At 50.2% G+C, this 15,681-nt stretch overlaps 4 protein-coding genes across 4 annotated transcripts; 3 read left to right on the top strand and 1 right to left on the bottom strand.

Moving 5' to 3' along the window:
* Nucleotides 1-450: 450 nt before the first annotated feature.
* fma-PKS (polyketide synthase fmaB) lies at nt 451-8,201 on the top strand (the record flags this gene model as incomplete). Its single annotated transcript, XM_057213714.1, has 7 exons — nt 451-1,036; nt 1,116-1,233; nt 1,296-6,264; nt 6,335-6,672; nt 6,732-6,903; nt 6,951-7,259; nt 7,356-8,201. 7 exons carry the CDS (start codon nt 451-453, stop codon nt 8,199-8,201), a joined length of 7,338 nt encoding a protein of 2,445 aa, XP_057075597.1.
* A 528-nt stretch (nt 8,202-8,729) lies between these two features.
* Nucleotides 8,730-9,813, top strand: N7516_000993 (uncharacterized protein; the record flags this gene model as incomplete). The annotated part of the gene is made up of 2 exons (XM_057213715.1): nt 8,730-8,945; nt 8,986-9,813. The coding sequence occupies 2 exons, from the start codon at nt 8,730-8,732 to the stop codon at nt 9,811-9,813; spliced, it is 1,044 nt and encodes a 347-aa protein (XP_057075598.1).
* Nucleotides 9,814-10,265: 452 nt separating this feature from the next.
* On the top strand, nt 10,266-11,240 carry N7516_000994 (uncharacterized protein; the record flags this gene model as incomplete). Its single annotated transcript, XM_057213716.1, is given in 4 exon segments — nt 10,266-10,282; nt 10,336-10,600; nt 10,724-11,045; nt 11,059-11,240. 4 exon segments carry the CDS (start codon nt 10,266-10,268, stop codon nt 11,238-11,240), a joined length of 786 nt encoding a protein of 261 aa, XP_057075599.1.
* Nucleotides 11,241-12,543: 1,303 nt separating this feature from the next.
* N7516_000995 (uncharacterized protein) lies at nt 12,544-15,276 on the bottom strand (the record flags this gene model as incomplete). Its single annotated transcript, XM_057213717.1, has 3 exons — nt 12,544-13,126; nt 13,182-14,867; nt 14,924-15,276. The coding sequence occupies 3 exons, from the start codon at nt 15,274-15,276 to the stop codon at nt 12,544-12,546; spliced, it is 2,622 nt and encodes an 873-aa protein (XP_057075600.1).
* Nucleotides 15,277-15,681: the final 405 nt, after the last annotated feature.

Consider the following 15,681-nt stretch of genomic DNA (forward strand, 5'->3'; position numbering starts at 1 on the left):
ATGCCTTGGCAATCGTTACTATGTTACAATCTTGGTCAGAACGCTGTGGAGACTGAGGATTGGTTGTCATTTGCCAACAAAAAGCTGGAATTGGATATTTGCAGTTCCCCCTTCCGGAGCCTAGGCTGTCAATGTCTCGCGACCCGTAAGAGACTCTACTAGTTTATGCAGGTGAGATCACCACACAGGAGATATTACCTCGCATGGTCTCTCAGCTTACTGCTTGCCCGGGCTCGGATTGAACCTGCATGAGTATGGGTCCTGGATGGAGCTACCTGACGACTGTATCAAGATACCCTGACCAGGTTATCGCATCAACACCATTGCAAGAATTCCATAGACCGGGGACTTCCCCGAAAAGTAGAATGAAATTCCTCTTATGAAAGCGCGATATTCCGGATCTGTTTCCTAGATCAAGCGGAATCTCACCTTGGTTACTTTTATCTTACCATGAGCATCTACAATCCTGTACCAACAATGGCCTCTGACGACGAGTCTAATGCCCCTCAGCAGACTGCCCCCAGTACTGACAACTCGTCTGCACTACCAACTCCTGTCCATTCCGAGATCACTAGCGAGTGTTCCAGCGACAATGGCATGCAAGAAGGAATTGTCAATGACATGTTACATGAGCCGCTAACAACGAACCGTACACAGGTACCTATCGCCGTTGTTGGCATGGCCTGTAGATTACCTGGTCACTCCAATTCACCCAAGGCCCTCTGGGATTTCATTGCGCGGGGTGGCATCGCGGAGAACAGACCCCCAGCGTCACGGTTCAATCTCGATGGCCACTTTGACAAACACAGACGGCCTCGCACAATGAAATCCCCCGGCGGCATGTTCATGGAAGACGTCGATCCAGAAGTCTTCGATGGGGGATTCTTCAATATGAGTCCGGTCGACTGTACTGCGATGGACCCACAACAACGCCAGCTCCTCGAAGTCACCTATGAGTGTTTGGAGAACGCAGGCCTACCATTGGATACGATTAGTGGTCAAGCCATCGGCTGTTTGGTTGGAGCGAATGCAGTCGGTAAGTAGTGGATTTGAAACGAGACGACTTTCGGTTGTCTGTAGAAGTCAGCAGAACCAAGTCTGATGGTTATTGGCAGATTACGAAGCAATCCAGGCTCGAGATCCAGAGGACAGACCAGATTCAGCCACAATCGGGGTGGCAAGAGCCATTTTGAGCAATCGAATCAGTCATTTCTTGAACATTAGAGGTCCTAGGTACAGCCCCACGGCCCTCTTGGTATTCTCTTTTACTGACCATGTGATAACCTTAACCATAGTATGACCATCGATACAGCGTGCTCGGGCAGTCTAGTGTCCCTTGACGTGGCATGTCGCTACCTGGACACCCACCAAGCGAATGGAATGATTGTCGCTGGGGCTAATATGTGGTTGAATCCGGAGCATAACCAGGAGACCGGCATGATGCGAGCAACCCAATCAGCATCGGGTAAATGTCATACATTTGATGCAAAAGCCGATGGGTATGTCAAAGCCGAAGCAATCAATGCTGTGTTCCTGAAGCGGCTAGATGATGCGGTACGGGATGGGGATCCTATCCGCGCTGTTATCCGCGGAACGTCAACAAACAGTGCTGGACGAACGCCTGGGATTGCAAGTCCCAGCTCTGAGGCGCAGGCTGCCGCTATCCGGGCGGCATATGCCAATGCGGGGATCTCTGGTTTCGTCGACACGGCGTACTTGGAATGTCATGGGACCGGGACCTTAGCCGGTGACCCGGTCGAACTGGCGGGCGCCGCATCGGTCTTTGCTAAAGGTCGGGGCCCTGGCCAGGAGCTAGTGATCGGGTCTATCAAAAGTAATATCGGCCACTCCGAGGCCGCTGCAGGCATCTCTGGTTTAATCAAAGCCATTCTCGCGGTTGAACGGGGGATGATTCCCGGCAATCCGACCTTTGTGAACCCTAACCCTAATATCGATTTTGATGCTCTACGCGTGCGGGCAACTCGACACATGATAAAGTGGCCGGCCATGAAAACGCGTCGGGCCAGTGTCAACTCCTTTGGGTTTGGAGGGGCCAATGCCCATGTCGTCCTGGAGTCAGCTGAGAACTCGCCTCATGTTTCGTCATATTTGGAGAAGATTGGTCACGACTTCTTTGACGAACAGGATGACTCCTCGACAGAACAAGATACCGAGCAGAAGCTTCTGGTATTCTCAGCCAATGACGAGCCGTCCCTTAAGAAAAACATCCAGGCACTCTCCGCACATCTGATGAGCCCCGGGGTATCGCTAGATATGGGTGATTTATCATATACTCTTTCCGAAAGACGCACCCGGCATTACCAGAGGGCGTTTGTCGTCACAGAGGGAAAGGAAATACCGAAAGAACGCATCATCTTTGGCAAGAAAAAGGCCATTTCACCGAAGGTCGGGTTCTTGTTCACAGGCCAGGGAGCACAATGGTCTCAGATGGGACTGGAACTGTTGAATTCCTTCCCAGTTGCAAGAAATATGATCCACCATCTCGACGATGTACTGCAGACGTCGCTATCACCACCAGAATGGTCTCTTTGGGATGAACTGACGGAGCCCAGAAGTGCGGATGCGTTGCGGCAGCCTGAGTTTTCTCAGCCTCTTGTCACAGCACTACAGCTGGCAATTCTTGAGGTCATGAAGGACTGGGGGATAGTCCCTACGAGCGTTGTCGGTCACTCTTCAGGCGAAATTGCTGCAGCGGCAGCGGCCGGGTTGATCACCCCGGAAGCGGCCATCAAGATCGCATACTATCGCGGCTATGCCGCCAAACGGGTCACGCGAGATGTCCCCCTTGGCATGCTGGCAGTGGGTGTTGGCGCCGAGGATGTGGAAAATTACCTAGACACCAGCAACGGAGCGGTACAGATTGCCTGCTACAACAGTCCGTCTAGTCTCACGCTTTCAGGCGAAGTTTCGGCTCTCGAGACGATTCGAGATCGCCTGCAAGAAGATGGCCACTTTGCCAGAATGTTACTCGTCAACCTCGCCTATCATTCCCAATACATGGCCCAAATTGGCGAATATTATGAAATGTTGCTTCTGGAAGATGACGATTTACGACAGGAGAATGTCACTGCCACCAAGGAATCGAACAAGAATACTGTTTGCATGTTCTCGTCCGTAACTGGTCAACTGATGAAAACACGACCGGACGCTGCCTATTGGAAAAGTAACATGATCTATCCGGTACGCTTTGCTCAAGCCGCAGCAGATCTACTACAGAGCAAGTCGGCTTCGGACTTCCTAGTGGAAATTGGACCAAGCAACGCATTGGCCGGTCCGGTTACACAGATCAAGAAGTCCCTCTCGGGTGCTGCAGCGGATGCGCAATATACAGCAGCTCTCAAGAGAGGAACAGACGCGACCGTCGCTCTTTACGAGGTGGCTGGATGGCTTTTCCTCAGCGGTGGCTCCGTCTCACTGAAAAGGGTGAACCACCACAACTCTCCTCGCACCCCCGGTGTTATAGTTGATCTCCCCAACTACTCTTGGAACCACTCCACCAAATACTGGCACGAAACAACAGCTAGTACCGATTGGCGATTCAAGCAATTTATCAACCACGATCTCCTTGGGTCCAAAATAAATGGAACTTCCTGGAGCGCACCGATATTCAAGAAAACACTGAAACTGACGGATGTCTCTTGGCTCATGGACCATAAATTAGGAAGTCAAGTCGTGTTCCCAGGAGCTGGGTATATTGCCATGGCCGTTGAGGCAGTGTACCAGACGGCTTGGATGACTAGTTGGAAAGGCGAGGCACCAGCTCGGTATCGATTTAGGCTCAGAGATGTCAAATTAATCCGAGCTCTGGTACTGGAACCCGACCTCGCGTCTCGGATCATGCTTTCGTTGACTCCTGTTCCTGGTTCCACACGCACGTGGTTCGAGTTCAAGGTTTCTTCGTTGAGAGAAACATCCTGGGTTGAACACTGCAACGGTCTTGTACGGATTGACACGGACTACAGTGATCAGAATGCGCCGCAAGGTGCTGCAGAAGCGCTGCGGTTCGCCAGTTCAGCACGTTCGTGGTACAAAGTGATGGCAGATGTAGGGTACAACTTTGGACCCGCGTTCCAAAAGCACTTACAAGTGGAGACAATCACTGGCCAGAGGAAGAGCCGGTCGACAGTTTCTCTTCAACCCCCGGAGTCATCTTACGGGCAGTCCATCTATCCCATGCACCCAGCTTGCATTGATGGATGTTTCCAGACTGTTTCCCCAGCCCTGTGGGGAGGCGATAGAACAACCGTCGGTGCTGTCCTGGTACCAGCTGTCATCAGCAGTCTTGTCATCACTGCACAAGAGCAATCTCCAAATGAGGCTATCTCCGTTGCATCGGCTCATTACCTGGGGATCGGACGCACCGATACCCCTAGAAACTACGGAACGGATTGTTCCGTTTATAACCCGAAAGATGGATCTCTACTCTTGGAGATGAAGGGACTTCAATTCAGAGAGCTGGAAACAAGCGAGGATGAGCGGCCCCAGCATGTCTTTACTAGAACTTCCTGGAATGCAGACATTTCGACGTTACTGTCTTCCCCTACAGCCGTTTTACAGGAGGTCCTTACAAAAAGCACACCAGAACCACGCGACGACTTCAATCCAGGCGATTCCAAGCCACCCACTCTAACCATACAACAAGACCTTGTTCAAACACTTGTGGATCTTGTCGCTCACAAGTATCCCAAGTTGAAAGTCTTGGAGGTCAAGGTTGGTGTAGAAGATGCGACCAGCATTTGGCTAGAAAGCAACTCGCCACCATCCAACCCGATCCGAGATGCCTGCGTACGGTACCACTTCGCATCAACCGACCCAACGGCGCTCGTTGCAGCGCAGGATCAATATTCCTCACGGGCCCCCGATGCAGAGTTTACCATGATCAACCCCGCTTTGTCTCAGGAAATCCTAGATGGCGTGCAATTCGATCTAGCCATCGTGACAATCTCACCCTCCGCATCAGCGGAGGTAGTGAACGCAGTTATAGCAAGTGTGCATTTGTCCATGGAGGGCAGCGGTTTGGTCGTGGTGGTTGGCCAAGAGACCTCTACGCCTACTATAGATATCCAAGCAGCCCTTTCCGACAACAATTTTGGCAACATCCACACGTTGAGCGATAACATTTATTTGTGCTCACGAGTGCGCACTAAAAACAATGAAGAGGATCATGTTCCTGCGCGGCGAATCATCAAACACGTCAGCCTCCAACCAACCGCCCAAAAAGCCCCCTCACAGATCATTGAATCTCTTCAAAACGGAAATTGGATTGTTGAGAGCGTTCTGGATGTGGCGAGCGGTACCAGCACCAATGAATCTGTTCTCATCCTTGATGAACTTTCAACGACCGTCATGGATTCTCTGGACGAGAGACAATGGCAGATCTTGCAGGATCTTGTTCAAAAGGAATGTCAGATCCTATGGGTCACCTCTGGCGCCCAGATGGATGTCACAGCTCCAACCAAAGCTGCCATAAGTGGTTTCTTCCGCGTTTTGCGAGCGGAGGAACCTCTCCTCCGTTTAGTCGTGTTGGATGTGGAGCAGCCATTGAAGCCTACCACGGTGACAGCCATCGAAACTTGTCTCACTCTCATGGCCGAGCCTCAAGCCAAGCAATTTATTGAGAGCGAGTTCGTAGAGCGTGGGGGCGTTCTACATGTGAGCCGAATCCTTCCAGACACAACACTCACCCACCTTCAGGACGAGGATCCCAGTGCCCGGAAAACAGAATCAGTGGACCTGCATGCGAATACTGCCCGCATCCGCCTGAGTGCTGAAAGACTAGGTAACATCGACTCGGTCCACTATTGGGAACTCCCGGTAGATTCTCTGACGTTACCTGATGGCTTTGTTGAAGTTGAAATATTTGCCGCTGGCATGAACTACAAGGATGTTGTAGTCACCATGGGAATTGTTCCTGGTAATGAACACACTCTTGGAGGTGAAGGCGCAGGTATAATCACTAGAGTCTCTCCACAAGTAACCTCATTTGCAGTGGGACAACGTGTTGTGGTGTTTGACAAGGGAATGTTCGCCAACCGAGTCCAGACAACCCCAGGGCGGGTTCATCGTATTCCAGACTGGATGACCTTTGAACAGGCCTCCACCTTGTCAGCAGTTTACCTGACGTCAATTTATTCCCTGTTTGATCTGGGAAATGTGATCAAAGGCCAGCGCGTTCTCATCCACTCCGCTGCTGGTGGTGTTGGTATCGCAGCAATCCAACTGTGCCAATATGCAGGTGCCGAGGTGAGTACTTGATGTGGAGTAGACTGGTTACCGAGAAATAGAACTCGAGGACTGATCTATGGGTGTACAGATCTTTGCCACGATTGGAACCGACGAGAAGCGGGAGTTCCTCAAATCAACCTTCGGGCTCTCGGATGACCGGATCTTCAACTCGCGAAATACTGACTTTGCTAAGCAAATATCTGATGTTACCGAAGGCCAGGGAGTGCACCTCATTCTAAACTCGTTGACGGGTGATTTGCTCGACGAATCATGGCGTATCTTGGCCGATGGGGGTACAATGATTGAGATTGGGAAAAAGGACATACTGGATCGTAACAGCCTGGCAATGGAGCCCTTTGATCGAAACATTTCATTCCGAGCAGTGGATATGTCGCATGAGCGAGCACCAGACCATCTCGTTTCTCGGTAAGAATACCGCTCACCCTGTCCATTCCATACGCTAACGAGCAAACATCCTTGTTTAGATTGATGTCGAGATTATTCCAGATGATCGAGGCAGGGCACGTAAAGCCTATTGCACCCATCCATCAATTCTCCTTTGCGGATATCCCATCCGCTATCCGCTTTTTGCGTGCTGGAAAGCATATCGGCAAGATTGTCATTTCGGATGGAGCGGAGGCAGTGGTCAAAGTCCCAGTAAGTCACTTTTTCCCATTCTTAGAATACCATGCTCATATATTTAGGTCCGACGAGCGCCCAAAACTTTGAACTTGCGCAGTGATGCATGCTACCTAATTGTCGGTGGCCTAAAGGGTCTTTGTGCCTCTCTCGCCGTGTATCTGGCCAAATGTGGTGCAAAGCATTTGGCCGTTATCTCGCGCAGCGGTCACGCCGATGAGAAATCACAGGGCGTGGTCAGAGAAATCCAGGCTTTGGGGTGCGAGATTGACCTCCTTTCGGGGGATGTTTCCAACAAAAATGATGTGGAGAAAGCTTTCCAGCAGACCACGGTGCCAATTGCAGGCATTGTTCAAGGTGCCATGGTGCTACGGGTAAGAAATTCGCTTCCCAATTGATTCTATCTTGGATAAATCCAAAGTCAGGAGTGTGAGGGCTAACTTATCGGGTTGTATTTTGTACCCATTTAGGATCGAACCTTCTCCTCCATGTCCGTCGACGAATACCACGGCGCACTAGCATGCAAAATCCAAGGAACATGGAACTTGCACAACGCAGCTGAAAATCTAGGCCTCCAGCTGGACTTCTTCACCATGTTGTCGAGTATCTCAGGAGTCGTTGGCCAAAAGGGTCAAGCCAACTATGCGGCCGGTAATGCGTTCCTGGACTCCTTCGCCAGCTACCGTCGTCGCCTAGGTCAACCGGCCTGTGCCGTCGACCTGGGTGTTATTGAAGATGTGGGTTATATTCACGAACGAGATGGCATGCAACAGAAGCTGGACACCAGCATCTGGGTTGGCATCAACGAGGGCCTCTTGCGTCGCATCCTCTACTTTTCAATTCTGCAGCAACGGGCCGATGCGCCATCGATACTCTCCACCACGCAGATAATTACCGGCATCCCGGTACCTCAGCCTGAGAACTCGCAGTTGTTGCAAGACGCCCGATTTGCTAGTCTCTTTACGACCACTGGGCGTACAGCGACCGGTGGTGGCGAGGGAAATAGCTCGGCTGGTTCTAAGGAGATTCAGGCATTGTTGCTGCTTCTTCGATCCAAATCCCCGGATACCGCAGCACAGCTTGCAGCGACGGTAGAGGTGGTCAATAAGTGCTTTGTGAGAGTTCTCCGGCTCTCGGAGCCCATAGATACTGGACGGCCTCTGTCGGTTTACGGCATTGATTCTTTGGCTGCCGTGGAAGTGCGAAACTGGCTTCGAGTTGAACTTGGGGCTTTAGTAACTACTTTGGATATTCTGAACGCTTCATCGCTGATCGCTCTCTGCGAGAAGGTTGTAGCGAAAGTGGTCACTTCATAGAGCCAGAGAGAAGGGGAGACAGGGAGTTCGTCAATATATACTCAGTCCTTTAAATATAAAGTCTTTTTCTTCTCTTGTTTCTGATCATTTCTATCAATGGGCTGTCCGATAATTTCACTTTTCAGGAGGGTACTCGAAAGCAAAGGTTTGCCATATTTCATGCGTAGGGTGTATATAAATCGATATTTTCTTCCAAACTTCCATAGTAACTAGTATGTTGTTGCTTAACAAAAAAAAAAAGAAATCCCAAAAATTTCCCAAGTTGAAGAAGAAAAAGCCAAAGGAAAAACGGGGGAATGGCCGTGTACCTGGTCGGCAGGTCGGCAGATCGGAGGTCTTCTCGCCGGAGGATCCCTGCAAAAGGATGAAAGCCACTTGAATCCAGCGGGCACATGCAGTGTCAGCAGGCTGAGCGTGCAGAGGAAACAAAGAATAACACATATCCCCCATATAAAATCATCAGGACATATAAGAACATGGGGAACTTCTCTCATGGAGATGTATTTCAATTAGAATACCTCCCTGACCATGTCGCTCACCACCCTCCGGAATCTGCGTACCCAATGGTTCCCGCCCAAACCAGCCTTCACTGAGAAAGAGTTATCCTCACAGAATGGTCGGGTTTTCATCGTGACAGGTGGAAATGCTGGCGTTGGCCTTGAATTATGCAAGATCCTGTATGGCTCCGGTGCCACCATCTACATGGCATCAAGATCAAAGGCAAGTCCCCCCAAAACAAATCTAGTTTCATGACCCGTACCGGTAAGCTAACACGGTTCTCTAGGAGCGTGCCGAAAGCGCAATTCAATCCATCGAGAAGGTTGAACCTGCACCAAAATCGCCCGGCAAGATGAAGTTCCTCCATCTTGACCTCAACGACTTGGAATCAGTCAAGGGGGCTGCGACTACTTTCGCCCAGCAAGAATCCAAACTCGATGTCCTCTGGAACAATGCAGGAACTGGAGCAAACCTAGTCGAAGCCGGCGCCAAAACAGTTCAGGGATTCGAGGCTATGGTAGGGATGCACTGTATCGCGACTTTACTATTCACCGAACTTCTGCGACCGCAGCTACGCGCAGCCGCAGCCGCACCCGAGACACCTCGTGGATCTGTTCGGGTAGTGTGGACATCCAGCTTTCTGGCTGAGGGCGCGTCGCCACCGAACGGGATTGATTTCACCGTGTTGGATAAGGGATCCAAAGACCGCACTCGCAACTATGCAGTCTCAAAGGTGGGAACCTGGATGCTGGGCCGGGAGTTGGCACGACGATCCCAAATCGACCAGGACAACATTGTGAGCGTGGTGCAGAATCCAGGCAATCTCAATGCGGGCTCCTATGCGGGGACTCCGGCGGTTGTCATGTTTTTCATTAGCCCCTTGCTCCATGAGGCCAAGTTCGGGGCCTATACTGAGCTCTACGCCGGTTTATCATCCGAGATCACCCTTGAGAAGAATGGTGCCTACATCATTCCTTGGGGAAGGATTCGACCGGATCAGGATTGTCCACGACGAGATATCATCACGGCGATGACTTCGGCTGATGAAGGGGGACTTGGATATCCAACCCGGTTTTGGGAGTGGTGTGAGCAGCAGTGGAAGCCCTTTGTGTAAATCCCGAGTTTCATTACTGCATGTCTCGAGGTTCACCATACTTAGGTGATGCCGGGTCTATTTACAGCCCCGATGACATGTATTCTGATTTTGATGAGACCCAGAGAGCAAGCTTTATTTCTCTGTCAGCGCAAGGCCGAATTTGTCTTTAACATGATCCTCTGGTCTAATAATTATAATTTGATTGTCTTTTCTGTTATCCTTGATTGTTGTTCACTCCTATAGACCTTTTGAGCAATCCTTCAAGTTCTAGGACTCTTCTTCTATAACCGCCACTAATACTTATACGACACGACCCTACTACCTAGGTAAATATCGGCAATAGCCTCACTCCGTTTCAGACTCAGTGGATATACGATATATATATATCTCTCATCGTATATATAACTATGCGATATAACAACTCTCTTGCTGTGGGCCCGGGGCCCCGGAGTATCCGGTCTTATGTCATTATGATGTCATATGCTCTGTAAGATCCCGAGGTCTCTCTGCCTTTCTTATTCACACAGTTCCATCTCCCAGACACCTCCAAGCTGTTTCAACTCGCTTGTCGATTGCTGAAGATATGTCTGACTTTCGGCTAACGGAGTATATCCGCCACCTGGTCGTTCAACCTGCCGATGCACGTCTAAACCCACCAGAGGGCTACTTTTTCGTTCAGGATGGACTTATTATCTCCTGCGGGGTATTATACGCCCTTTTATATGTGTTTTGTATGATGCGGGCTGTCAAGGACGAGGTTTTACCCGCATCAATCAAGTACATGTACGCTGCTAAACTTCTCACGGTATATTAGACTGGGTGACTGACTGTCCGCTATAGGTCTTTGACATTAGCGTATGAATTATACTACGCCTTTGCGACTACATCAACCCGGCTGGAAATCATATGTTTTCTTGTTTGGTTTCAGTTAGACCTCGCGTTTGTCGCGCTTGCTCTCTGGCGTGTCTATGGCCCCGATCAAAGAAAGCGCATTGCCGGAGAGATGCTTGTATACTGTATAACGGCTCTAGCAGGGTTGAGGTACTTGGGTTATCTCTACCCTGACGACCGCGAGCAAGTTACAGCATATTGGACTGGTATCCTCCTGCAACTTCCGGCTGGGTGGGTGTACGTGTATGGGCTGGTGAAACATCGTTCTCTACTGGGCCATTCCCTGGAGATTTGGTACGCAACTTGCTTTTCCTGCTCGCCATTTTTGGTCAGCTTTATTAATTATTATCGGCAGGCTCGTGCGCTATTTAGGTTGCTTCACGGCTTATGGTCTTTTCATATGGCGGTATCTCAACATCCCTCGAAACTGGGAGTATGTGGGATCGTTTTGGAGCATCGCGGTTATTGTGATTACCCTTATTCCGGAGACTGTATATCCTTTCCTGTATATTTGGGTATTCAATCAGAACAAAAGCAAGGTAAAAATGGGTTAAACGGGGCATTGCGAGCTATACTCCACAGAGTTGTACATGGACATTGAGTGGCGCCCGGCATCGCCTTCCATGTCGGAAACATGATACGAGAAATTAACACGTTTTGTTCTTATAATAATACCAGTTCCTTTGTATATGTAGTTCGTAAGATAGGTAGGTGTAAATACCTTCAGCAGGTGGCAAAGTTGATGCTGTCTGGGCTGATCATGTTGCCGATCTTTAGTTATCTTTTATCTCGTCTACGGCACACACCCACACTTGCCGGGAGACACAGAGCCGGTCACAACGACTCGGGATCCGGCCGAGCTTGACAGTTAGATCATGGCTGTCAACCACGCAAGGGCCGAAGCTAACGAGGTGCTACTGCATAAAGCAATCCGGGCCCAAAAGATATAGGACGAACAGGTCACCACTTGCTCGCTCGAGCCTGGCAAGTGGGTGCTGGTTCGGAATGAGGCAAAGTAGAAGTTCGAATCATAATGGTTCGGGCTGTCATGTCATGCACTGTATAACTATATCGGAGCCTGGACAACCTGAGCGTAATGCTCAGACATAATGGTCTTTTGGCCTAGTGTGTAACTCGCCAGTCCAGGGGTAGGTTGTAACAGCGACGACGCCCTTAAAGAGTATGGCTAAGGAGATTAGCAAATAGAGGACCTTAACCTCGTTTCACTTGATCCCATCAACCTTCTAACATCACGGACAGGATGTTCGTGTATGGAGATAGTGACTGAAGAGCCAGATCTCGACTAGGAAATGACATTACGGGCTGGAATGTTGCTATTATTACTATGACCAGATCACTCGAGCCTTGGCAAGGATTTGAACTATGTATGATTCCAAAATGCTAGAAATTACATCGAAAAAAGGCAGAGATATGTACAAGCGATGGATCCTCGAAGCTAAAAGGATCAAGTCCCAACCGGTCGCTATGCACTGCGATACTCAAAAATCGCCGCTGGCAAATTAACAATGGCGTTAGTAAATCGAACAAGGCATCGTAAAATTGCAGACAGAGAAAGGAAAAAGGTCGTCCGATTGACTCGGTGTAATCGGGTTGACGGTCTTCTAAATGGGTCCAATTCCTTGGGGAATCGATAACCCCAGACCGCCGTTATGTGCAAAATTGAACAAATTGTGCTGCATGCCGAACATGGCACGGGTATTATGTATATATGTGCAAGTGCCGGAACGTGTCCGGCTGGATTCACGTCACCCTTGACAGGCGCCTCATCGGAGCCTAGCATCAAACTCTTCGCATTCTCTGCTTCTGATTGAATCTGTGAAGTCGGCGGAGGGAAGTTCAAGGCCTCGGGTCGTCAGGACTATACTTCCAGCGTCTGTGGTTCTCCGCGATCCACCACTGGGACACATGGGCGGCCTCGCTAAGCCACCTGGCGGCTTCGGGCCCGTGCCGTGTCTGTACAACATCAAACAGAGTCACGACATCGAGATCTTCTTCGGCAGCGAACTCGAGTGGATCGTCGACAACATTGCTGAATCGCCACGGGGCATTCGAGATAAGCGGGACGACTAGACGGTACGGTTTCGCGGCTGCCCGCATGGAGACCCAGGTTCCTCCAGGGTTCATCGTGGAGAAATGCCACTCTTGCTTCTCATCTTGCTCAGGAATGAGTGGACGTAGCAACGACTGACCCTCGTATAAGGGAAGCAGGTCCTTCAATATATGTGCTGACTGTTCGTTGATATTGGAGGTTTCGATTAGCATATCGAGGATGCTGGGAAGCATCTGAGTCGAGAGGACGGCGCCGCTGATTTCGACCGGGGGTAGCTTGGGGTGGGCGAAGAGCAGGGGAACATGGAAACTGCCAGCGTGGGGGTCATGGTTGGCTGTTATACCACCATCATTTGGAAGAGATAAACCACTATAATCAAGTTAATAAAAGGTTTGATAGATTGCAATGAATAGGGAGAACTTACTGGTCACCTGCCATGACAAGCAAGGTTTCATCGGCGACTCCAGCCTCGTCGAGGATCCCAAGGATTGTGGCCAGCCAGTCATCCTGATACTTGAGAGTATTTAGGTACCGGTTCAAATTATAGTTCCATCCAGCGTCATTCCCAAAGTAATCCTCGTAGTCACCGGGTTTGAACCAAGGAGTATGGGTATTGTGGGTTAGATGACCAATAAAGAGGCGAGTGTTATTCTCCTTGGCCTCAGCAAATGCATCCCGCATATAGTTCTCCAGTGTGTGGTCCGGATGACCGTATTTCTGCTCATCCTCTGGCTCCTCCGGGATATATATGGCACCAGCTTCATTAATTGATTCTTTTGTCGTGATGTCTTTGAACCCCATGGTAGGAGTAAGGTCTTCCTGGTGGTCCCAGGTGCCATAGTGGGACTGCATCCACTTAGAATACCACGGCCAGGAGGTCCAATCTTCAGTGTCACTAGTGATGTTGGATTGCTGGGTCAAGGCCTCAAATATGTGCGGCAGGCAAGGCTGGTAAATATCGTGGAAGTACTCAAGATTATCTTGAACAGCCATGGGGCTTACACCGCACATAGTGCCTGTAAGACTCTTCATAGTATATGTACCAGATGTGTACGCATTTTTCGCGCTGAGGCCGCCATAGGGCGTTGGGCGATCCTTGTTCTCCTTAAACCCAGTCTCAAACCCGGTGAACCGTTCGGCGATAGGGGTGAGATTGGCGAGTTTGTCCATAACCTCCTCGGGTATCTTCCCGTCCCAAGACTTTTCGATGTGCTCCATGATGTAAGAGTCGGAACGGAAGGGAAACACGTCCTGCCGGTTGCTCTCTAATTTGATAAGAATAACATGCTTGATCTTGACATCTCCGCTGTGGAGCACGTCGCGGATGGGCTCCAAAATGTCGTTTTGAAGGTTGGGAATGTGCAACGGATCTTTCATCGGGTTGTAGTGTTCATACACATAGTCCTTTGGGTCGGTGGTGTTGAAGTGATTTATGTGGAAGGGAGACCAATCCGGCCAGGCAGTTGCCGCATCACCGGAATGTAACCAATCGAATGTCGGGAAGGAATCTAGAGCAGTTTTTCCTTCTAGCCAGCTGTAATCGCCCGGCAACGATGCAACAGTTCGCTGAGAAGACCCAAACCTGAGGCCTCCAAATGGCGCGAGAGGCAAAGATGCGGAGAGGAAACTGTAAGCCATATCGTGGGGACGAATGACACGGAGGAAAAGTAGGATTGCGCTGCACGATACTACGATAGCGGGCTTCAGCAATGCCCGACCCTTCTGCACAGGCGGGGCCTGAGGAGCATCCAGCAGCGATACGGAGTCACTGTTATCATCTCCTATTTCGTAGTCGTCGATTGCGATTTGCTCATAGATATCTGGGTGCGGCAGAGTTTGCTTATTGGGACGGAAGTAGCGATATGTCGCGGACAACACTGCACCCCAGACCCTCAGGAAAGCTGCGGTGACCCAGGACAGATACGGTGTGGCATAGAATCCGCCGACCAAAATCGACGTCTCGAGAAGGATAGCGATGGACAGGGCGGATAGGACAGTCGCGGCGGAGGGCTTTTCCTTGCGGAAGCCACTCGACATGTGCCAATGGATCTCCGAGTCCATGTGGATGTAAAAGGAGATGTTGGCGGAAATCATCGACGAAACACCTAGGCTGGGAGATAATTAGCAATTCGTATCTGTCCGTGAATGAGATAAATGGCTGTCTACCTGAATAACGTGATAAACACGGCTGCTAAATCCCGAGTCGTTCGCCATTCGTATGATCGAGCTAGGCTACGCGCGCCCAGAATAAGCAGGATATCAAGAAAAAAGAAGGTGGGGCCCCAGGCGAGCAGGGATAACACTGTCAGGGCATTGAGATGGACGTAGATATGGAAGGCTTTGGAGAGCAAGAGGGATATGAAAATGACCGAAAAGAAATAGGCGCGGGAGGTTGCCCAGCCATGGTCGAGATGGGCCTGGGGGGATCTGGCAACTTTGATGGCGAAGATAGCTACAGATTCAAGCTTTCCACGCAGTCGCTGGGAAAGACCACCTTGCAGCTGCCAGGCGGGTTTCATGATATGTACAAAAAAAAAAAAAAAAAAGGTGGAATGCGTTCAAATCATGCAAGAATGTTGCACCTGAACTGACTGAGGGACAGAATTCTCTCAGCCATGGATGTAATGGAGGCGTAAGAGGAATGAAGGATCCGATAAGGATTTGGAGAGGACAGAAATAAGAAATAAGGAGAGCTTTCAAAGAATAATCATGGAAGACGAGAAGATCCACATAGGGTCCACTGTCCACACGTGCCCAGAGATACGTTATGTGTGCAAGTAATATCCCACAAGGACTTTGGGAGGCAAAGATCAGCAATCCCCCATCATCATAAGGCAGAATCTCCCTAATCTGAGAATTTCCGCCCCCGCCAAGACTCCGAAAATAGCAGGTGAGCACACGAGAGAACTATCTAGCCCCCAGGG

Source organism: Penicillium verrucosum (genome assembly GCF_028828655.1).
Source record: "Penicillium verrucosum strain IBT 35672 chromosome Unknown utg000001l_segment0_segment0, whole genome shotgun sequence".
NCBI classification, from domain to species: Eukaryota; Fungi; Ascomycota; class Eurotiomycetes; order Eurotiales; family Aspergillaceae; genus Penicillium; species Penicillium verrucosum.